This window comes from Chiroxiphia lanceolata, chromosome 1 (genome assembly GCF_009829145.1).
Source record: "Chiroxiphia lanceolata isolate bChiLan1 chromosome 1, bChiLan1.pri, whole genome shotgun sequence".
Classification (NCBI taxonomy): domain Eukaryota; kingdom Metazoa; phylum Chordata; class Aves; order Passeriformes; family Pipridae; genus Chiroxiphia; species Chiroxiphia lanceolata.
The window spans coordinates 4,738,435-4,762,963 of NC_045637.1; the positions used below are offsets into that span (position 1 = coordinate 4,738,435).

Sequence of the window (24,529 nt, forward strand, 5' to 3'; positions counted from 1 at the left end):
GACAAATACAAGAAATGAGCATATTCTGGGTTTTGGTTAAAAATGGAACAAAAAATTCTCACAGAATGGATTCTTAGGTACAGATGTTTGTTCTCGATGATGCTCTCCTCCAGACAGAATTCGAGTCAAGTAAAATCTTGCTCTCTCTTAGCATAAGATATAAAAAAATTAATAGGAAATAAGTGTTCTTTGTGTAGCTTAATCCCAGATATGCAGCATATTTGATACCTGCTCTTTCTGTGTGCATTTTTGGATGTACAGTTTGGGTAAGCACCATTCACACAGAATCATTGTTATCTTGAAATATTAAATGGCTTTCTAACTATTTTTAGTTCCAAGTGTCATTTAGGACAAAACAAAAAAGAGTTACACAACTTCAGCTCAACTTAAAGAAGGTCTTTCTGAATTACAAGCCTGTCCTCATTCAGTCTGTTGTTGGTGTGCATGGCCTTGCTACTTCCATAGGATGGGGCCTGCTCTGTCCACTCCTCTATCTACCTGATCCCTTAATCAATCCAGGTTCAGCTCCTGGCACCTTCCACAGGAGCACAGGGCCTCAGAACAACCTGCTGCTGCCTTTTTCTCTTACATCTTCCGTATCCTAAATCTACACCTGCCTGTGTGATGAACTCAAATGCAGCAGCTCCAGTTTCAAAAGCCCCAGTGGCTTTGTGTACTTGCTAAGATGCTAGAAGTTGGAAAATGAAAAATCAGTTGAGGAATTACCAGAGTTGCAGTAGCAAGAATTGACAGAATTGAGGTTATGCAGAATTCTTAAAATAAATGTTCACATGTATTACTGAGGGTAATAAATTATGCAGTGATTATTCATGCAGCTGAAAATAAACTCAGTAACACGAGCCGTTGTTAATATCCCTGCTTAAAGGGGGGAAAAGGTAACCAACTGTGTAGTCAGAAGTAAAAAAAAAAAAAAAGGTACAAAATAATGGCTTTTTGGTTTGTCACTTCAACTTTAAATAAGAATTAAATACAAGCTGCAGTAAGGCTGAAGAGTCCCTCTCATGTCAGAGTGCCCGGTGTGGTGCTTACAGGATTACACGAGGAAACCTGCACTTTTTCACTAAAAGCTGTATTTTCAGTAATCCCCTTGAAAATCAGGAATTTTTTTCCTTCTAGGAATCTTTGCAAGTGCTGTTAAGAATTCTGATTTTTGTGCAGCTGTAAACTTAATTTTCATATATTTGTAAAGGCTTGGGTTGTAATGGTTTTATTTGCATGATGAGATATATTCTTACATGTGAGAGAGTAAAAGCATCTCTGTTTATGAAATATTACTGCTATCAAGTTAGAATAGCTGCCTGCTTACAGTTCAGAAGGTTTGAGAAGAATTTCCTTTTTTTGATGCAGATGTGCCCTGTAGTTTTAATTCTTTCACTGCCACTGCACCTGAGGCAGGTGCTATTTCTAGATTTCCAAATTCCATATCACAGAACTACTATTACTACTGGGTGAGATTATTGGTGAAAAAAACTTAAATGTCACTTTGAGGAAGTTTCCCTTGCTATTTGTGTATTAAAGCCTTCTAATTTGATAGTTTTGTAGAGTAGTTTTAATAAGTTCATCATCTCTACCTCATAGAATGCATTTTCTCATTGTTGTAATACCTCTGATACTTGGAAAAACAATGTATTTATCCTTTTAGAAGCTATTGCTATTGGATATCTGAGGTTTTTTTGTGTTGAGCACTTGGGGAGGTGACAACTAAGGTCCTGACATTGAATCTTATCTGTTTGCAAGCCTTTCCAGTGAAACTTTCTGTGCTTATTTTGGCTGTGCTTTTGATGCCGCCCTCTTCCCTGTTCCCATCCATATTTTATAGCTAATGCCCACAAGGACAATAGCAACAGCTTGGTTTGGTAAGAATAATATTTTTATCAGTGAGGCTGACCTATGAAGTAGTGTTGAGATGATGAGATGTGTTAAGCACCTCAAGAAATTGCAAGTTATCGAAATTTTAGTGTTTTTCCTTTGAAAAGTTGAGCTGGACAGTCCAGAGAGTTTCCAGGTCATCTCACTGTCCATTTATTTAGTCCCTAACTTCATCAGTTTGTCTGTTAGGATGTTGTCATGGGAGACAGTGTTGAAAGTCTTGCTGAAATTAAGAGAAATGCCAACTCCTTGTCACCAAGCTGGTACTTCCATTATAGAAGTCCATTAGGTTGGTCAGGCGTGTTTTCCCTTTCATACATCCGTGCTGACTACCCTTGGTCACCTCCTTGTCCTTACTGTTTGTTTGTAAATGGCTTTCCGGGTCATTTGTTCCATCACCTTGTCAGGAATGGAGTAAGAGTGACCAGCCCACAGCCATCCAGACACTCCCTTCTTGAAGACAAGAGTTTTTTGCTTTCTTCCAGCTGTCAGGAACATCCCCCATTTGCCGGGACTGTCTGTGAAATGGTTCATAGTTAAGAACCTTGCCCTGGCTGGAGGACATTGTTTTTCTGGGAGTGTGGGTAAGGATGGAGGAAAAAGGAGGAGATGGGGTAGAAAGAAAGAAGTTTCAAGGTAGATTATTGAGAGTAGTATTAAACAAAAAATTCAGGACATAAATCAGGAGTATTGGGAATGTAGTGGCACCCCTAATATCTGCTCTAGTCTGATGCTCAAAGAAGGTGAAATTTGATATACTTGTCACTCACTGGGACTATGACATCATGGGGGGGAAGGAGTGAGAGTTGATGATGTGAAAAGCCTCTTGTTCCTATGTACAGGCTGGATCAATAGTCTGATAGTTTAGAACAAACAAACAAATCAGCAGTTCACCACATTTCTCTGTTGTTTTCTGTCTGGACTTCTGGCTCCCAAGGTTTTGGGGACACCCACACTGCTTACTTGTTCTTGCTTACTCCGGTGCAATCACCTCCAAGTGGAAGAATTTTGGCAGTCAGGGGTACATCAAATAGAAATTGTATCACTTGAATGGATAGTGTCTAAGATTTTTTTTTTCTTTGTTCTAATTAATCTCTATTTTAGGACAAATTGGAAATTTTTATCTGCTTCCTCAGAAATTAATATTAGACTTGATGTCTTTAGGAATTATGCCGTTCAGAGGGGTAAGGATACTTTTCCCAGGAAAAATTGTGCAACTTTTTGCAAGTAGCAGAAAAAGGTGTGGCTGCTCCACTCTGGATAACATGAAGTATCCTGATTTCCAGTGTTATAGTCCAGCTTTGAATTAAGTCAACAGCACATATTCTTAATTCTTTTAGATAGTTCATTTTATTCCTAGTTTGAAAAGTTTGTTTTAGAAATAGTCAGATTATATATATTTTCTCACTGAGGATGATGGAGAAGCAACTTGAGCTTCAATGTCATGCAGATGCCTGGTGACACTGAGCTACATTTTCCTGAAAGAGGTTTCTTAGTCTTCCATTTGAGAGGTGAGTGATTTGTCTCACATAGTTAGGGTTGCAGGGAAAGGGGATCATCCAGTGCTTTATTTTAAACATATTAAGAGTTGGTGTTCTTCTTAAGGAAGGAAAAAAAAAAAGGCAAGTTTTTGACAGAGCTTTTGGACAAAATGTAAAAGAAGAAACCCCTGAAAAGTCTGTAGGGTTTGCTTTTTGGGGGAAGTGAACACTTAGGACAGAAACTATGGGATTCTACAGATTTTTGGCAGTAAAATATCAGAAGAATTGCAGCGGGACTTAGAACTCTGTACTACATGCTGTCACAAAATAAATAACTTGTGGTAATGTTTGGCTTGGAACAGATGCTTGTGTGCTGTTTACCTGTTTTGGTGTCAAAGGAATACAGAGGAACACACAATAAATACGTGTGTCCAGGACCTGGCAGCTCAGATTCCCAAGTGAAGGAAGTTCATTCCACTCTGTACACCCACTTGTATGTTCTTGCTGGCAAACTGGCTGGTGGTGGTTGTGCAGAAACAGCTGAAGGGATGTTGATAAGGATTATTCAAACGATGTACTTGGAGATCTAGATTAGAATTTTGTCTGGACTCCACCGAGGTTACAGAAATGGGACATGTTTGTAGAAATTTCAGAGGGATTTTTAGAGGGTATTTGGTAAGGGGTTAGGAACTTCCAAGGTTGATTTTTACTTTTGTAGTAGCAGGGGGTTTTTTAGTTAATAGAAGGTTTTGTATAGGCAAGTTAGGGGGTGGGTGTCTGCTAAGAGTGACTGGAGAATTCATCTGTCTCCTTTTACAGATTAAAAAATAAATCCAGGAGCAGAGCCAGCCTCACAAATGGAGGGCAGTGAGCTACAATCAGGGCATCAGGTCATTGTGAAGGAGATTGTTGGTCCTTTACAGCACAGCCTTCAGTGGCAGTCACTGAAAGGGTCTCGTTCTGGTGCAGAATTACTTAAGGAAAAGATGAAATTTGGCAAACTGAAGAAACCAATAATTATGGTACCTAAATGTGTGTTCTTTACTCTGTTCTGCTGAGGCCTGTGATGCATTTTCACTCTGTTTCTCAACAACTGTTCCACAGAAAGTACAGTTTCCATGAATTTCTGGGACTCCCTGCTGTAGTGTCAGAGTGTGTTGGTGCCCAAAGTTTTCACAGCAAGAGCTGTGGAGGAAAGGAAGGGTGGGGATAACAGTGTTACTGAAAGCAAGAATCTGAAAATCAAGCTGGATCTTGTGTAGTTGGTTTATACAAAATGTTAGTGCGTGTTTTGTTCTGCAAGACCTGGGCTGGGAGTGGCTTGGGATCTTCTCCCAAAATACACATGGGCTTGTTTGAAGAGTAACATCACGGACTACAGTGAACCAAGAGGAAAAACACTGCACAGCTGAACTGTAATCAGCTACTTTGTTATAAGTTACGCCTAAAATGACCATAAATAAAGGATTATGTGATCTTTCCTTTGGTTTATTTTTACATCCTTGACAGCTCTTAATGTATAGCTCCACTGCTCAGCTTGTGTCTTAGCTCATAACTTATTTGTGCTGGGTTTGTTTGCTCAACAGAAGACTGGAAAAAGGAAGTAGTAACAAAAATTGTGCATATTGTACCTATGGCTTCCTCCCCCATTCCCTTTTTTATTTGCAGAAGGTTAAGAACATATTTAAGAAGATATCCCATCACCTTATGATGGCTGTGGTGTCTCCTTCAGGCACATCAAGAATCTGAATATGAAAAACTGCAGAAGTTATTTTGTCAGGTGTAAAGCTGATGTTCTTCAGGTTTTCCTATGGAAGGGTCAAACGTACCAGCACTAACAAAGTCTGTTCTTTGTAGCAAGCACATTTTTTTCCTCAGGACTTCATTCTGACAAAGGGTCAGGATAACAGAAGTGGGGTGTTAAATGCCTCTGCTTCCATTAGTGGGCTGGAATCACACTTGAGATGGATGGGAAACTTCTTAAGAAATTCTTAAATTGTTTAACTCTGGCACAAAGATGTTTTCCAGATTATATCTTCATTCACTAATTATTCCTCTAAGAAGATCCTTAAAACTAAAGTTTCTAGTTATTGTCCATTCAGATTACTTACTGGAATGGTTTCACATGGTTTGATTTTTTTTTTTTTTAATTATTATTTTTAAGGGGTTTTTTTCCATGGTAATTTGTGAGAGTTATCTGTGATAATTGTTCCTGTGAAAGGCTTAATACAGAGAAATATTGGAACTGTATTTCCAGGGTTAACAGACCTTATGTTATGATTCAGATTGTCTTCAAATGTTTTAGTGGAGCAAACCTGAGGCTTTACTATAGAGAAGGGTGAGGGAGCCAAATGATACAGTGACATGTTAGAGGTGGTGACTGTGGTTGAGGTTCTGGAAACATCAGTAACTGAATTATTGAAATTTTTTTATATAGAACTTCCTAAAGTAGGGTTTTGAGTAGAAATTTTAAGGACACTGATCAGGCTTTGTCTAATGACCTGCGTCCTTCCAAACCTGAGGGGATAAAGGAAGTCTGTCCTTCTAGCCTAAGGCAGAATTGACTAAAGTCATTCCTTGAAGGTATTTAACCTATTAAAGTGGCAGTTTCACATCTTCTGCAATTTAAAAATTCTTACTGTGCATTTATTTCGGGGTACTTGAACTTCCCTACTCCCATTTTAAGTTTACTACACTTGTTCTCCACGTCTGGGTGGCAGAGCAAGGTTTATATTCTGCCTCTGGTTATGCAGTCACTGATTTTTATCCCAGTCTCATGTTCACTTAAAAGCTTTAGTACTAGAGTCTTGGTTGAAATGCATCAAATGGGATTGGGGAGAGCAGTACCAGAGGTTTTTTGGAAGCTGTGCTCTACAGCTCAGCACTGCACAAGAGATGAGCTCCTGGTCCTGTCAGATGCTGTTACATGCTGACAGTGTTGTTCTTGTGATCTTTGGTAATGTAGGTCATTCAGGCTGCCATCAGAAAGTGGCTTTTTGATGTTTTGTTTACCGTTTGAAGACATAGGATACTTATTTAACATCCCTTAGATCTGAAGGAGGGCTGTGCCCAAACAGCTTTTTCTCAGCTGTATCAGTTGGTCTTGTACATCTTGGTCTTGCCTAGTTTAATTTTCATAACAGAATTCTTGCATGTCTTTCCAGCTTCATCAAAGCACTGCCTTTCGTGCTGAAGTTTGTCCTCAAGTCAACGGGTGAAGTTTAGCACACTTAAAGCTCAGTTGAGTTCGGAGCTACAGAGATGTTGTTGTATTGGTCTGCTCATCAATTTATGCATCAGTTTATGCATTATAAAAGGTGGCATGAGCTGCCTTTGACACACTGAGTGCTGTTCCCTCTTGTTTCACAGCTGGTTACCTAAACAAGCTTGAGCTGTATTTGGTGGTGAGCTCCTGGAAACCTTTTTTTTAAACTAAGCAACATGTTCTTGTGTTCTCTGAGCTCTTTGATACCTCTCTGCAGGCATTTTCATAGGTAAACAGAACTTGTTCAGCAGAACTGTGCTGCCTTGTGTAATTGGAGGAGCAAATGAGGCTATTTAGGGTGGTGGATTTTGCATGGAATAAAAGGTTTTGTGTTAGCTGAAGATGACCTTTCATTCCCTGTAACAGCATAAAATGACTGCCTGAGGAGCTGCTCCTTGAAAGTTTATTGCTGTTCTCATGAAGCAGTGATACAGGTTAAAGCCCTTGTAAATGGAATGTCCTTTCTTGGTACAAAAATAGGGAGAGAGGTTGATTAAAGTGAATAAGAATTGAATTTTCTGTGTTTTGGAGGCTCAGCGACACCTGGCCTCTACTGGTGGTTCTCCTAAACAAAACATCAAACTGTTTTTTGGAATTTTTCAATCCAAATTATGCTAATTGGAGAGTGAAGGGGGGATTTGTGTCTGTTTTACAATATTTTCTTGGGTTTTTTTAAATACACTGGCCTTTGCTTGATAGCTCAGGCACAGAATTTGCTTGGTTATTAGAGCAGTCTTAATGTTTGTACTGTGAAACTTTAAAAAGATGTTTTGTAAAAATTAATAATTAATTTTTAATTTTCTGTTTTCTTAGACTTGGAGGGTATCAGCACTGGCTTGTTGATTTGTTCTGCAACACTGGAACTTTAAACTTAAATAGCTATTTGCTTGAGCCTATAAGAGTTTGTTTACACATAGGGGATTTATGCTATGCTCATCCTTCACTAAGAAGTACAACGTGAACTGTTCCGCCAGTGTGTTTATATATATGTATAAATGGAATAATGTTGCATTACTGTGAGCTCATGGATTATTTTTTTATTCAGTTTGTAATTGCATTTAATGGTTTGAAAGTCTGAGGAATTTCTAATGTTTTATTTGTGATTTAGGTAACACCGGGAATCAGGTACAACTCATGTTAATCAGGTACAACTTTATGCTAAAAAGATGTTGGCAACTATAAGTTTTTTGGTAAACTGTTGCTAACTTTGTATTTAGCATATGGAGGAGAAGCAGGACAAGAGAGACGTGTCCAGACTGCACCATTTCTGATAATTTAATTGTACTCTCTGTGGCTGCAGTTTTCTTACTTTCTTTCCTGTCACTGGTATTGGATGAGCAAGAAAGCAGCCCAGATGTGAACAGACACTAAAGAGACTTGCTGACCCATAAGCAGCTTCATTTTCCTATATCCCTTTTAGCAGATGTGACTAATTATTTCTAGGTTACCCTTGAATTAATAAAGATGGATTTTAAGAAAATCAACTGATCCACTCATGGATCCCTTCCACCGAACAAAAGTAATCCCCTCAGAATGCATTTTCTTTAAACAGCATCAAAGGGTTGAGGTCCTCCCCCTTCAGATACCTTCTACATCATAAATGGAAGGTTTTCCCCATAAATAAAGGAAGTTTTATAAGGTCAAGAAAGCTTCTGGTGACCATTTGGATTGCTTTGTCTCACACTTTCTCCAGTCATCCCTGATCCTCCACGTTGGAAAAGGCTGAAGAGAAGCAGTGCAAACTGGTGCACACAGTGAACCTGTGGCAGAGCAAAAGTATCAGATTTTATTTTGCAGTAAGATGAGGAATAGCATGTGTGGAGATCACTTTTCTTCCTCTCTTCACCTCTTCTTTCCAGGTCTCCATGAAGCAGATTTTAATTTTAAGCCCTGGAATTGTGAAGTAACTTCTCAAAGATGTCTTGAGGATAGCAGTGGTTTTGTTGGTTGGGTTTTTTTGTAAACAGCCTAGAACATGAAGAGACAGAAGACTGGAATCAGTGCCCTAAGGAAGGAGCAATTTTAAACCACTCTAAGCTTTCATGGTGTTGACTTTATCCTTCTCTACAGTAAAGCCTTCAAAAAATAAATGGAAGGAAGTGGGGGAGAATATGAGCGGGTGAGTCCACCCACAAGGAAATCTGCTGCAACTTTCATGCCTGAAAACTAATACAACCCATATGGGTTTAAAAAATGGCTAGTCTTTATTTATGAAATAATAAAAATAAAGTTAACTTAGTGGTCCTTCTAACATCTGTTGTCTCAACAGCAGGGGCTGGGAGGCTGCGTTGCTGTCTGCTCTGCTGCACAGCATCAGGGGATCCCTTGGGAAGGGGAGGTATGGGAAACTTCATTAACACTGCATTCCTTCTGCTCTGTCCCAACATCCTGCTCTGTTTTGTTCCCCACCTCACTACTACCAATAGGTTGAGATTTGGAAAGAAAACCAGTGAATTCTGACCACTACTATTTTAAAATGTAGCTCAGAGGATACTACGGCTGAAGAGGTGACCGTGGTCCAGAAGGTGATGAAGTGTCGCTTTAAAACTCTGCACGTTTTGGCTATACCCAAGATGTAGCCTACTATACAATTCACCAGATGGAGGAAGATAACAGTAAATTCAGTATTGGACTGAATTTTTTGACAGAAGAATGTCCTATGCAGAGCTCCTCAACAGTTTATAGTCTAGAATGGGCTTACATAAGTCATCTCTGCTTTTTCAGACTTCGAGAGAAAAATGTCCTAATCTAGTCTAGAATTAGAGTTTGTCTGTATTGCAAAGAGTCAAATGAACTCATGGAGGTGATGCTGCTTCTCAGTTGTGCTGAATTATTTCTGTTGAAGGACTGGACTTGGATTTTGACATTCAAAGTAGCGTGTCATTTTTCTTTTGTCTGTTGAAATGCTCATAGTTAAATAAGAAGGACCATCTCTGGTGGCAGCAGAATGATGACTGAGCTTCTTGGGTGTTCAGAGACCCCTGGAGGACATGAAACCCATCACTCTTCTCCCTCAGGAGAAAGGTGTGGTAGAGGAGATGTGGGTGGAAGGGCAAGAGCTTGGTAGTGGTCAAGGATGATAAATTTAGAGACCAGGTAATCAAAGGTAGGTTTTCAAGACAGCCTTAGCAAACCTGAGCTCAGAGTAGGGCAGACTTCAGGAACCATAATTTGAGATTTTGTGATGAACCAAATGGTGATGAACCATTTTTCAGCAGTTCTTGTGAACAAAGGTGATGTTTGTTTGACTCTTGTTAAAGAGAAACTTAGGGCAGATCATTTTTTCCACTCTAAATATTATGCACAAACTCACAAAATAACAATAGTAATTAACAAAAAACACATAAAAAACTAACTTGAGAAAATGAAGAGGAACAAAGATTACAGTGCAGTTTCAGTGCCTGGAGAGGGTGTTTGCAAAATTCTGGATACTAACATGGAAAAGCAAATTAATTAGGATGCAGAAGATTGTCACACGATCAATAAACATGTTTTAATTTTTAGCACACTCATCAGGCACTTTCACCTTTACAGGCTGTTCTGCAATTGTCTCAGTAAAAAGCATTTGTGGCTTTACCAAAAAAAAAAAAAATTCCACTTGTCCTGAGGGCATCTTTAGTTTGGAAACTTTCTTTATTAGCAAGATGAATGTAATGAATTTTTTCCGTTTCCTACATGAATATGCAGATCTCCTTCAAAACAATGTGTTTGTTCTTCACCTTCTAGTAACTATTTGAGGGATAAACAGTAGCTGTGAAGTGATAAGACTGTGAATTATGGAGTCCAAAATAATAATAATCATAGAATGGTTTGGGTTGGAAGGCACCTTCAAGACCATCTTGTTCCAACCGCATTGCCAGGGGCAGTGACACCTTCCACTAGACCATGTTCTTCAGAGCCCCATCCAGCCTGGCCTTGGACACTTCCAGGGTTGGGGCAGCCACAGCTTCTCTGGACAACCTGTGCCAGGGCCTCACTACCCTCACAGGGAAGAATTTCTTCCTAATATCTAAATGTACTCTATTTCATTCCAGAGCCATTCCCCCTTGTCCTATCACGCCATGCCCTTGTGGAATGTCCCTCTCCAGTTCTCTTGTAGCCGCTTTAGGTACTGGAAAGTCTGAAGTCTCCCTGGAGCCTTATCTTCTCCAGCCTGAACAACCCCAGCTCTCTTAGCCTTTCCTCACAGGACAGGTGCTCCAGCCCTCATGCTGATGCAGTTGCTGTGCTCTAGGCTGGAGCTCTTGGAGTTTGTTATAACAAGTGAATGGGCTGCTCTCCTCTCTCTTGGAGGAGCTCTGTTGCTGGTGTGTTCATCTGGTGGCTGAGGTGTTGTAGGAGAGGATCTGAAAACAGATCTCTGTTCTGCTGTCCAACACTGCTCTGGTACAGCTCTGACTGCTTTCTTCACACTTTCCAAATACCGAATTCAGTTTGGTTTTTCAGGGCAGTGGAACTTGGATAAGTGTTCTGTGTTTGGCTCTGTCTGGTCCCCTTCTCCAACTCGCCTGCCAGTTTGATGGAAATTTGATGAATAGTGATATTAACTGATGTGAAAATAATCAGTTGAATAGCAGAGAGATCCTAATGATGCCATTCACTGAGGGAGAAACCCTGGTTGGCTCTTTGCTGATGAGATCTCTGGGACACCCCCCAGGAGCTCAGGCTCTGGGCACAACCCTAGAGAAAGCCAGGCTTTGCCAGTTTGTCTGACAGGCGGTTTAGATCTTTTATTTTTGTTTGGATAAGCTTGCGTGGAAAAAAAATTAGACAACCTTTTATGTGCCTCCCAGTTGTACAAAACTGTTATTTAACCCTTTGTTCTCCAAAGCTTTGTGATTTTTGCAGGTGACTTCACTATGAGACAGGATCAGTGCTGCAGACAGGATTAAAACAAAAAGTAAATGCCTTGATACAATTCAAAAAAAGCTTCTGACATCCCCCCCCCGCCACTTTCCAAAACCTGATGCTGATTTCAGTAGTCTTTAAAACCAGGCTGAAATTGAGCAACCAAAATCGTAGTCACAGCAGAAAAGTCTTAACTTGAATTTCCTTGAGGCAAAATGCCATTTCTTCACTGAGGACCTTGGCCTGTCTGTTGTTACTGGGGTAGTCTGAGCTTTTTTTTCTGGTTACAGTGTGTGTTTTGGGAAAATAGTCAGTGGTTCTGTGTGTTCTTAGTGGAAACGGATGCATGATTTTTTTAAAAATAAATATTATTTTGGAATTATCTTTGATAGGTGTTAACACCATTGCTTACGCAGTGACTACTGTGCAGATACTATCAATGTGTGTCAGCAATATGCATCTTGCACAACAAAAACTAACGTTCCCGTTTCACAGTCCTAATTTCTGACAGATGTTTCTTACCTTAGTAAATGGTATAATCTGATTGGCACGACTTAAAACAGATTTTACATAAATGCTACTCAGATACCTACTTGATGAGCAGTATTTATGAAATGTTGTAAATACTTGATATTAAGTATACTGGAGACATATTTAACTTTTCAAGTTTGTTTTTTTTTACTTTGTGCCTTGTCTCCTGCTCCATCCCTGCCCCCCTTCCTTCCTGCAACTTGGAATTTTGGGTTTTCTGATTATCTTCAGAACACAGATTTTATGCTTTTGGCCTTTTTTTTTTTTTTTTTTTTTAGAAAAATTATCATGTTATTTGAAAGAAGAGAATGAGCATATGTCTACAGGGTACCTCTAACAGAAACAGTTCTTAATTAAGAAATTAAATATCTTTTTAAATCTTAGCATCAAGGAAGCACCTGGCTTATGTGAAAAAATAAATAGAGTGTAAAATGCTGGATAGCCTCTAAAAGTGAATAAAAAAATCTCTCACGCTACTTTGTTTTCACCTTCATTTTGTAGCCTAATACAACAAGAAGAAAGTATGTCCTTGAGGAGAATGATGCTAATACTGGTATTATATGAGCAGGCAGTTTCTCTTGACACTTGGATTGATAATCTGTATTAGCCTCATCTGTTAAAAGTGTAAAGAAAAATGTGAGTCCACACATTCTGTTTATTAAACTCTCCTTGGTAATGCACTTACCAGTTGATATTTAAAGGGTTTTGTTTTCATGAATAAAATTTTAATTTAGACCTTCCCCTTTTTACTTCTGGATTTTTGTAGCAGCTTATCTACAAAACACTTTGTTTTTATGGAAGAAACACGGTTTTTTAATATATCTTGCACCCTAGAGCACAGATCAAACCAACTTAAGGAAAACTGAAGAAGTATCTGCGGCTTTCCTTTTTCTTAGGAAACAAGTCTGACTTGCTCAAGGTCACCAAGGAAAGCCCATGGCAGAGCTGGATGTGTAAAAGCAGCTTTCCTGCCCTGTGAGCTGCAGAACCAGAAGGGCACCGAGCCCCTGTCTGTGCCTCTTCTGTACCCACACAAATACAATAATTGGTATTTTAAATATTATTACAGCATGTTTTGCTTTATTACTGAAGGTAAATACAATCGACCTTGTCGCTGAAAGTGTTTTTCTGTCTGTGTAGCACTGAAGGGCTTTGAAAACTTTATGGTGGGGGGAGGAAGGCACCCAGGCATGTCTTCAGTTCCCTTTGGCTTTCTCCAGCCCCAGAAAGAGCTTTGTGCCTGAGCAGTGATGCAGAACATCTGATGGGCCTGGTTGTGGCCTAATCTCTCTCTCTCTCTCTCTTTTTTTTCAGTGAATATTTTTTCTTCTCTAAACAGAGAAGAAAACAATACTTAAATGCAGTTGCTGCTTTGTTGTTTTTGGGGGTTTTTTTAATCAAGAATTTTGACGTACACCACTAATTCTGCATAGCCAGTGTATTGAGAAATGAGATGGCAGCAAAGAATGGTAATTAAACATATGCTGTAGATGAGTGCGTGCTGCTACAAGTAGGCAGATAGGCTAAGTTGAAGGCTGCTGGCTTTAGATTAATTCCCTTTTGGTGCTAGTCTTGGATAAGCCTTACGCCTTACTGCTGAGGGCTGGGAGTGAGAAGAGATTACAGTGGAATATATAAAGAGCTTTAATGATCAGTGTGAGTCTTGTTCCTGTTGAATTATTATTAATATGTATTTTAGCTAATTCAAGTTATTTGTAATTTTCGTGAACTATTTTGCTGGGTGTAAAAGGGATTTTTTTTTTTTTTTTAACTTCCGTATACACATTCTGCCTGGATGTATGTTTGTAAACACAGGCTTTTTCAACCTTTACACTCACGATTTTAAAAGAAAAATGGTTGTGAGCAGTTTTTGATGTTAGGTACTGCAAAGTTAAGAAGAAACAAAGGCCGTGCACCATCTGGGGTGTATGTTTGAGGTGACCTTTGCCTTCTGATGAGATAAAGAAAGCCTGGGTTTAGAGCGGGGCTGGATGTGGCACCGAGTAACCCCTGGGCGTGGGCTGTGATATTCGCTGTTTAAGGCAAAGCATCACCACCAGCGTTCTTCCGTCAGTGACTCCAGTGGAGTGAGGCAGGTGGTGATGGAGGGTGTGACCCCAATTCCTGCTGGAGTTTAGGGAAGTTCTCCTGTGCTTTCAGGGTGTCTGGAGTTGTGTCAGTAAGCGGAGATCAAAAACGTATAAAAGCGATGGCAGAACGCGGGTTTTGGGGAGTAAGGGGCTGTTAGGGGGTGGCCGGTGTGCAGCCGGGTCAGGCGGGATTTCCAGCCCTGCCTTTCCGCAGCGGGTGAACCGGAGGCTGCCGGGCGCGGGCAGCAGACGGGGATTAGCATATTAATAGGCGCTGGGTAATCGCCTCCCGCCCCTGCCCGCCCTCCTCCGCAGGGCTCACTCCGCCTCGGCACCGCACCCGGGGAGGAGGAAGAGGAGGAGGAGGAGGATGCTCCGGGGCGGGGGAGGATGAGGCAGCGGGGCAGCATCCCCGCTCCGGAGCGCGGCGGTGCCCCGGGCGGGCTGCGGGACCGCGTTCCCCCCGCAGCCGGGTGAGGCCGCAGGGCTGGGGCTCCCTCCTCCTCTCCTGGGGCTCCCTCCCCGCCGGGGGATCCGGCACGTCCAGGCGGCTCCGGGAGCGGTGAATCGGGACATTGTGTGCCGGGGCTGGCCGGGATATCGGGCACGGTCCGTGTATGTGGCTGCTGGAGGTGGCCGGGCAGCAGCCCCCGAGGCGGGCAGGTGCGGGCTGCATGGAGAAGAGCGGCTGCAGCCCCTTCCCGATGTGCTGGGCGAAAGGTACGCGGCTTTTATTTATATACAAGTGTTTATTCATTTGATGTATAAATATATGTATATTTATTTCCCCCCTCTTAATGTAACGTTTTACCACCTGTGGTTCTGTAGGTTTTTCCCTATCAAAGCAGAAAGCAAAGCTAGGAAATAAAATATTCTGGTCATGCGCTTGCAGTGCGGAGCTGCCCCTCCGCAGGAGCTGCTTCACCTGACAGCTGGGATGCTTTGGGGTTGGTTGTTGTTTTTTCCCCCCCCCCCTCTGCCTTTGAGAATGATTTGAAATGAAAGAGTGCTTGAGCTGTTTGGTTTGTACTTGCACTGATGTGAGGATCTGACGGCTTTGTTTGTGATCTTTGTATGTTTGAAGCCACTGCGAGGGTGAGTCTGCTTTTCACTCACCTTTTGGAAGAAGTAGTTTTTCAAGTGTCTGAGCGTAGGCAGCGTTTGCACTGGAAGAATAACATCTTTTTACTTAATGTCTCGGAAGTTGCCACCCCTATTATCCACCCCCAAACCAGAAACAATAAGTAGCCACAGAGCATGCATTTATTACAATGAGAGGGTTGGACTTGAAATTGAGGCATAACAATAGTTAGATGGACATGGGAAACTCACTCACGTGATAATCTTAACTTGCACCCCGAGACATTAATATTTACCGTATTATAATCTAGGAGGTATTTGTGTATTGGAGTTGTGGGTGTGAGTATACAGGGATTAAGCTCCAAATTCTGTTAGTAGCCAAAGAATCAAGTCTTCCTTAGATGGAAAACAACTAAAAGGTTGAGTGTTGCTGGTCGTAAGCATAACTTTCTTCGTGCTTGCTTTCATTTCAGTGTACTTTCTTTTTTGGAAGAGAAGCTGGCAGTGAAGTATTGCGTCACCGTAATCTTGGAGCACAGACAGGCTGTTACTTCAGAAGTTCAGGGCGAATGTATCTGAACTAAGGATTTGGTAGGCAGAGCTGATGATTAGTTGTCTTGGAAAAAATAACATTAAGTTTATTTAGAATTTTTATTGTCTCGTCATTTGGAGGACACACGAAGGAGTATTTAACACTGTCTTTGTCTTGCCTGCTTTCTGCACCTTGCTGAACTGTTCAGCTAAACTAGTATTTGCCACACATGGACGTATTATAGTAGCACACAGAGGAGAAATAGTTTAGGAATGGGAGAACTTGGAACACCACACCCTGGTAATGTCTCGCAAAGTACAGAACCTGTCAGCTCTCAGGGGAATAATAGTTAATAAACAGTGAGTAACAGTAGCTGGAAACAAAGCTAAAACAGAGTGTGCTTTGTGCTTTGCTTTTAGTAAAACTTGTTTGCCGTGAAGGGATAATAACTATGCCAGATCCTGCGTGTCATAAATTGGACAACAAAAGTATTAGATGAAATTTGGATTCGTCTCCTCAGAGTATTGTGAGGGTCAGGATGAAGGTACCTCTCAGAGAGTAACTTCTAAAAGTAGGGAACAAAAATCTTCTATAAGTAAAAGCAAGTATTTGCCATCTGTGGTTAAGGCTGGTTAATATTGGGGTATCAGTTTTCCCCCTCTTGCTCCAGCCCCAGAGGATGCCACAGCAGGACTGAGGATGGCTGCCTTGGGCCACGATAAAAGGTATCGATTCCCCCTCCAGCAACTAAAATGAATGAAAAATAATCCCTGTCTTCCCTGGTCACCTGTGTTCTCAGAACCCAACTTGGGGGGAGATTGCATATCCAGCCTCCTGTGCCCTGAAATATGGAGAGCAGCCCTGTAATCTTTCTTTATTCCTGTTGGGGGGAGAAGGGGGACACCAGGAGTTGCATAAGAGGACAAAGGCACCAGCGCCTTTGTGGCTGTCAATTGTAATGATTTCTAGAATAAGCTACATCTCAGGCTCCCCAAAAAATAGGACAGATGAGAAATAGCTTGAGCTATATTTGTCATTGAATGGTGGCCATGCCTTAGTCGATGATTACTCTGTGTACTGTTCACCGGCTTAACCTTAGGGAAATGAGACGGATCTGGCCTACTTTGATAAGGGCTGTGAGATATCTGCAGTCAAAGAAAGGTAATATATTAATGAGAGAAACATTTAGTTGGATATCTTTATGTTGGCTCTTTGGTTTTTCTGTTAAGGCTTCAGGTTACCTGCAGCAAAACCTGATAAAACTTCTAAAAGTATTTTATAACGTCTTAAAATGTGGTCTTAATGTGTATGTTCTGTTATCCCTAACTTCTTTCTAAGTGATCTGTTCTCTTTTGAATGGGACAGATTAAGCTTTCTCTGTATCAGGTGTGATCTCAGCAAACGTTTGTTCTCTGAAAAATGCTTTGAAATATTTCAGTGAGTCTGTGTTCATACAGAGCTTCTACTTTTTTTTTAGCATTCTTAAATCTAAAATCGTCAAATCTTCTTAGCGATAGCGCGGGATGACCTAATTGCAGCCAATTCTGTGGCTCTGTCTGTAGGACTGCATCAAAGAATACGATCTTTACTTGATTTATAAAGTACTTGTGTAGTCTGTGTTGACAGGTTTTTACCTCCTCTTCTCGCTGAACTCCAGTCTAAGCAGTGTTACTGAATTCAGTAATTTAGTCTGGATCTGCACACTCCAGATTTCAGGGTATTTCCATGGGTGAATGAAGGGAAAGTTCGTGTTTCGTTACTGGCATATTTCTTCTCAGAGAGTCTGTATTACTTTACTTTAGTAGTGATAGGAGTAAGACATTTTTGGCTGCTTCCTCCTCTCCCATTAAGTAATTTGTAACTTAAAATCTCTGGTCTTGTGGAATAAACATCCTCAAGCTCGGTTACAACTTCGGGTGTCTTGATGCATAGGAGGGCAGTACTTGTTTCCCAGTTAAGTGCTAAAACTTTGTACTGGTATCATACTGGGATGTTTTCTTTCTGCCTCTAACAGCAGACTAGAAAGTAGTCATGGATCATTAGAGACTATTCACTGGCATCTCTGAACTTCACCAAGACTATTAATGGTATAATGTGTTGTACTTCGGCTTAGATACTTCTTTTGGTGAGCTTTTTCCCTGTGTTTCTTGTGAATTCCTGCCACTTAAACCCTACAGACTAACTCACTAACTTGGTGAAAGCAATCTAAATGTGACAGTTCAGGATAGTTGGGCAGCTCTCCTGTAGATCTGTGAATTACCCACCCCAAAGAGGAGGAAATATGTTGAATGGCTTCCATGTAAAGAGCTCTGTTTAATCATTTATGAACAATTAGTTGATGTGATGTTAAATGTGTGTCATGCGAGTTAGTGCCGAGTGATCAGAGTTCTTGAACTCAACCCTTCAGACCAACATGGAAAGGTCTACATTGGCTTAAGATAATCATGCCCAATTCAGTCAAAAACCTTGTCTTGATTAAAATAACTGTTAAAAAATCTAAGCTGGTGGCGTTATGAAATATAATAATTCTACTGGGAAAGAATTTTGCCCTGTCTATTGCAATCTGTTAATGTTGCAATCTTTTTTTTAAAGAGATAAGCAGTTCCAAGTTAAATGTTGTTTTATTTTCTGGTGAGCCCTGCTGATTTAGGGGGCACGTTCACATGGAACTTGCGGCTGTTCTATTGAGTATAAGCAAGATAGTTGGATACATAAGAGAAAAGTTCAATGCTGTTTCTCCTTTGCCTCCCTAAGTCTTGCTGTTTTGCTAACAGCAGTGAAGATTTTCAGTCCAACAGACCCTCAGGTTTTTAGGTGAAAGGTAATCACTAAGCGGGACACGGTGGTAGAAAACAGAGTAAAGGAGGTTGCTGATACCACGAAGGTGGGCTGAGAATTAATCTCTAACCAGAGACTTCTGTTTCTCTGATGCAGAAATATAATTGCTCTTGTGTATTAGGAAAGGGAAAAAAGCCTTTCCGTTGGCATGAGTGTTCTGCATCTTCACAGTGGGTTTCAGTTGAAGTGACTGGAGGGAAGCAGCCACTGTTGCACTTTTTGTGGATCTATAGGTGTAATTTGGGAATGCCGTGAAGTGCTTTTTCCTTGGTGTCTGAGGGCATTACAATTCGGAAGAGTCTAGTCTGTCATTTGACAGTCTGTTGTTGACTACATTGGTTACATCAACTGTTTCCTTCCAAATCATAAACTTGCCTAAACTTTTGTTAAACTTGATTAACTTCGTAGCTTCTTAAAGCTGTGAGGTTTGCAAATCGTAAAAAGCATCTCTGAATTCCTGCGTGCCTGGGTGGGGTTTTTTTGCAGTCTTTGTAGAAAAAAAGAAAAATAATGTTAATCTCATCAAACTAATTTAAAATTTAAAAACAGTTCATAGAATGGTTTGGGGCTAGAAGGTACTTTAAAGATCGTCTTGTTCCAACTCCCCTGCTGTGGGCAGGGACACCTTCCACTAGACCAGGTTTCTCAGAGTATGATATTCCAGAAATGCCTGTGTATATTTGAAAGCAGAAAATAGTCTGGAAAAGCAGGAGGGAGTCTTCACTTCAGTGCTACAGCACAGCATGCAGAAGCATTGATATTCTTAAAAGCACACAGGAACTATGGAGCTACAGGAGTACTGGTGTATTCCCATTAGGGTGATTTGTTCCTTATTCAAAGACTACTGGAATGGAAGATGGAGCTCGAGATAGTTTTACAAGAAAGGAAAGTGATTGTTTTAAGGGCTGGGGGAGCATTTGGTGTTCCCTGGGTAATGGAGATGTGTGATCTTATCAATTGTAGCACCTGGTAATGAGCCAGTGAACCAGCTTGGAATTAAATTCTGAGTTGCCAGGGAAAACTTGAAACTTAAGTAAGGAAAACAAAATGTTTTAAATATCCTTTTAAAGATGCATTAGAAGAAGGCTGAGGAGCAAACTGTGGGAGTCAGCACTTAAGTGGATGTTGCCTTGATGAAAATAAGGCATTAAACTAAAAAGTGAATGGGGAGTTCGTGGCCCTAATAGCTTTCTTATTCGGTTTATATTCAAAATTTTTATTGCAAGTCTCATTGTGTGTATATATTTGCTTTCTGTATGGAAAATACATATACAGACATGCATAATTTTCCTTGCCCAGTTAGCCTGGCAACAGTTGCAGTATTTCATCCTTAGATACTGAACATGATCTCTTACCTGGTTTTGTGTTTTTAGCAAACACGATTCATTGGGCAACTGATGTTAATGCACAGCTTTATTGGAAGGACTGCGGTAGTGAAATTAGCTTTTATGAGGCTTTTTATGTTGCATTTTAAGAAATGTCTTGGCTTGTCTCAGTCCTTCACTTGTTGAAGTGTTGCTTATGTAGAATAGTTGCACATTTGTGTCTTGTAAAAATTTTGATGTGCCAGCAGAGAGTATGTATTTTTCATTAATTATCTGAAAAAAAACCCCTCACTAGTGTTCTTAAATTCATGAGCTGACATAGATTTGTTCATGGTAATCTATTAAAAACTGGAGACATTTTAAATTAATATATGCTGTAACATTACAGTAGGCAAACCCTTAGAAGCTGCTGAATTCCATAACCTGGAGCAGCAAACAAAAGCCAGACATAAGGAAATGTCTTTGTAACTGTTATATTAAAACAAACCTAAGTACAGGACATGATAAATGTATTTGATTATAGCAGTTATAAAAATATTATAGCATTCAGGAAGATTTTCATACCAACTTCCAGAATGAATGAGATCCCTGCAGTATCTCCTGTTGAATCCAGGTTGACAGTTAATGGTGCCAGTTTTTCCTGGCTGGTTATAAGGGATAGGGGTTGCTGAGGTTATGGAGGTAACTGGTGGTTGCCCAGCACTTAAGTGGCATAAAGGCAGAGGGTTGGATTTTCCTCTTCTGATACTTAATGTAGCTTAGCATAGATGTTATGAAAAGTATTTCTGTGTGCCTTCAATCCTGCTGAGTCATTTCATTGAAAATCATCTGTAAACAAACTCCTTTTATTTATCTATTTATTTACTTATTTGGTAGCCAAGGTTTGTTACTTTGCCAGAAGAGAGGTTGCTTAATCCTTTTCCCAAGCACCTTCATTGCCTTCTGAAATAGTGTTTCCTCTGCCAGTGATTTCATATCCATAAAACTGGGCACTAGGGGTTTTGGTTGTCTTTTTTATTTAAATTGGACTCACTCTGTGAATTAAGTGTTGTCTCATGCTGTATTGAGGAAATGTCTAAGGAAAAACAGCTTTTCCCATGGCCTAGGTCTTCTCATCTTCAGTAAATACGGGAGGAAAATCAGCGTGTGTGACTTTGAGTTCTGCCGTGACTTGGTGCAGCTGCTCAGCAACTGAGCACGTCAGTGGTGAGCTGTACAGGGTGTCACATCAACAGGTCACAAACATCATAAACTGAGATGTGAGTGGCATTTTGAGACTGAAAGCCAAACTTTGACTTCAGTCTGGTGTGCTGGAGAACTAAAAGTAAAACCAGACTTTCCGTACTTGAACGATCCTTCTTGGTGAAGCTGAATTAATTATTGCCAGTGTTTGGTCATGGATCCCCATACTGGCTGAGTTTTCTAATAACCATATGAAAAGAATGGTAGCAAAGAACAGTTTCATCACAAGTGGTTGCAGGGTGAGTAATGGTCTGTGGTCCTCCTAAGTCTTTATTTCTAGGAAGGAGGGTGGGAAGGAATTGGGTGTGTTCCTGAAGCTTCTCAGCTGACTTTGGAAGATAAGGGGCAGTAAGATTCAGGCTCTTCTCATAGGCTTTCTGCTCTTATGGTTGCAATTCAGCAATGATCTGTTGCCCTTGCTGCTGTGGTGAGATACAAGGAATCATATTCCTGAAATCCTAGTGTATTCAACTCAAAGGGGGTTTTGTCTGGCCTGTGACACGATGGTTGGTCAAGATAATCTGGAGAATTGCAACAAAGATACTTTAGAGTAGAGCAACCTTTTCAATTTGATCCTAACAAATGATTCCCATACAACAACTTCCTTTGCCAGGGACCTGAACAGCAGCTTTTTGTCCATTCAGGTGTTTGATTGCAGCGGTTTGGACTCGTCCTGGCAGAGTTAAAAGGTCTCTGAGCGATGGTTGTATGTAGCTGTACCTGTCCAACGGGAGCATATTTGAGCTGCAGATTCCATTCCAAGGCATCACTGAGGTGACAGGGAGCTGTGTGTCTGTTCTTAGTCCAGTGATAATTCCTGTGTTATGTTTATGTGAGCAGGAAATAAATTACGATTTGCCCTCTGAGCTATTCCAAGCACGGTGCCCTCTGGCACGGAGGTGGGATGGGCAGATAATGGTGGTGCCTGTCAGGTCAATAAGTTAATGTTTTATCAACTATCTGCAGATTTAGCAGAAGGTAGGCTTTTCTGTGTGTGTTTCTGAACCTAAAATTAAGGGGGTTTTGTTCTAGTTATAATTTGGAGAACTTAATGCCTGGGGTTTTCTGCCCATAGAAGAATGTCATACAGTCATAGAATGGTTTGGGTTGGAAGGAATCTCAAAGATCATCTAGTTTCAATCCCTGTGCCATGGGCAGGGACACCTTCCACTATCCCAGATTGCTCCAAGCCCCATCCAACCTGGCCTTGAACACTTTCAGGGATGAGGCATCCACAGCTTCACTGGGTAACCTGTGCCAGTGTCTCACCATCCTCACAGGAAAGAATTTCTTCCTTTTCTGCCCTTTAAATGAAAGATTTTCCCCTTTATAATTTTGGTTTGCTTTCATAGTTTTAAATATATATACAGTATTTCATAGAGTATATAATATAAAATACAAAGTGTATTGCATACTTTATTATTGCATACATATTACATATGTAATACATATGTATTATTTTATAGACATAATATATATAAACTGAATATGTGGATGCAAGATATAATCAGTGCTTTGGAAGGAAAACGTCCATTACTTGTTCTTTTTTCCAGAGTAATTTTGGGAGCAGTATAGGCTCTGGTTTTATCTGATGCTGAACAAACTTTTTGCTGGTTTTGGAGGCACTTGATCTAGTTTTACTGGAAGAAGCTGTGCGACCTGCATTGGCAGTGGTGTTGGACTTCCATGTTTGAAGTACCAAGTTTGCACATCTAAATATAATTCAGATATCTTTTGTCAGTCTGGAGGTGCAATAAAAATTCATTTGGAATATTGCTCTTCCCTTTCACATCTCTTTTGAGAACTCTGGATGTGGTACATCTGTGCAGTTTTAAGTACAGTGTCCTACACTGATGAAAACCAAGATGTTACAGTAGGAACAGCAACACTTGCTGTGGCTGCCTGATAATTTCGGTGGTAAACCCTCCTTCAGGTCATCTTCTACTCAGAATTATCAGAGTCCTTATTGCTCCTGCTGAAATCAGTCTGGAATGTCAAAAATTGCTCATCCCTAAAATTTGAAGGGAAAATATTTGTGCTGTTTCTGTGTCCTATCTGTTCTGCAAGGGAGCAGAACTGGAGACAGGAGTAGGAATGAGCTGGGAGTAAGAATTATCTGAAATCAGGAACAAGGACACCCTGGATACTCCTGGATACACAACAAAGTCATGTCCATTATTCCTGTTTCATGCTGTAGGAAAAACAGGGCAAGTTACAGTATGCTAATGTTTATCCAGTATAGAAAAGCAAAGGCAGCCACTCACCTCTGTTTAATCCAGATTTATCTCCAGTTTGGTTTTTCTTATGTTAAAACCACAGTCAAGCCAAAGTAAAGTAAACCAGGGTTTGGATATAAAAATCTCAGGAAGAAGAAAAAAAAATATCATCAAAACAGGGGAAAACCTCTTGTATTTGAAACTGGTTGTAAGATGGGATCGTACTTGGCTCTGCATTTATGAGTAGAGAGAGGTCAACAGTAGTGGCTTAAGAATGTTATGTTCAGGTATCTGAAGTTACTTGTGTGGCTGCCATGGCTTGTGCATCTTCAGAAGGCAGCTTTGAAACTTCCACTCACAACTCTTGTGTCTTTTTGCAGCATGATTTTGGGCAATTCAGAGAAGTTTAGTGTGAGCACAGTATTTGGACACATAAAATCAAGAGGTAGAATACCAAATCTCACCTTAAAATGGTTTGTCACATCTGCTGAAAAGAATAATTTTAAAGAATCAGTAAATGATGCTTTAATCCAATCAGTGTTTTCCTGCTCAGTGATAGGAATATAAACAAGAGGTTGAGTAAACTTCAGTTTTTTGAATAATGCTACATTTTGGGGAGTGGGAGCCATTCCCTTTCCCTGGTGTGAATGATGCCTGGACAGAGGAATTGCCATGAATTTTGTTTCTATCTGTGGTACCTAGAATAATTCAGCCCTAGAATAATCATACAAAGCAGTAGTTAATCTAAAACTTTTTGTGAGTTATTAGCATAAAATTCTTGAAGGGAATATTTTTCCTTCTTTTATAAGACTTCCTTTGCTCTATATATCCAGTTTACACTCAGATTATTAATGTTGCTCCAATTTTTTGGGGAATGGGAGTAAAAATACACCAGTTTGCTTCTTTTCTCTACCAGGAAAAGTATTTCTCAGATCAGGCAGTAGGTAGGACGTGAGCTGTTGCCCTTCTGTTCTTGCAAGGACTGTAATGTAATAAAGTTGCTCGTAAAATGTGTCCTTTGTGACCGACTGGGCAGTTTTTGCAGGGCCGGGTCCTTTCAGGTGTCGAAAGCCTCCTCCTTCCTTTATCCACATGTGGGTACATATTCCAGCTCTCACCACCTGTCCATAAACATCTCGTGTATTCACATCTGACATTCTCCTGGAAATCCACAGGGATGGCCATTGCCTT

The 24,529-nt window shown here is 40.5% G+C and overlaps 1 protein-coding gene across 18 annotated transcripts in view; it reads left to right on the forward strand.

The window, feature by feature from the left end:
* PTK2 (protein tyrosine kinase 2) overlaps positions 1 to 24,529 on the forward strand; it is a 190,477-nt gene that overhangs the window by 43,769 nt on the left and 122,179 nt on the right. For 8 of the 18 annotated variants that reach the window (XM_032676509.1, XM_032676525.1, XM_032676534.1 and 5 more), the window contains exon 1: positions 14,568 to 14,825. The exons of 1 other annotated variant lie outside the window; for it this stretch is intronic. In XM_032676509.1, the coding sequence (XP_032532400.1) occupies positions 14,723 to 14,825 (103 nt within the window). In that variant the 5' untranslated portion in view covers positions 14,568 to 14,722. Of the gene's footprint in view, positions 1 to 14,566; positions 14,826 to 24,529 lie in introns of those variants that run through there. 9 more of the 18 variants (XM_032676568.1, XM_032676549.1, XM_032676591.1 and 6 more) reach the window with 2 other exon arrangements.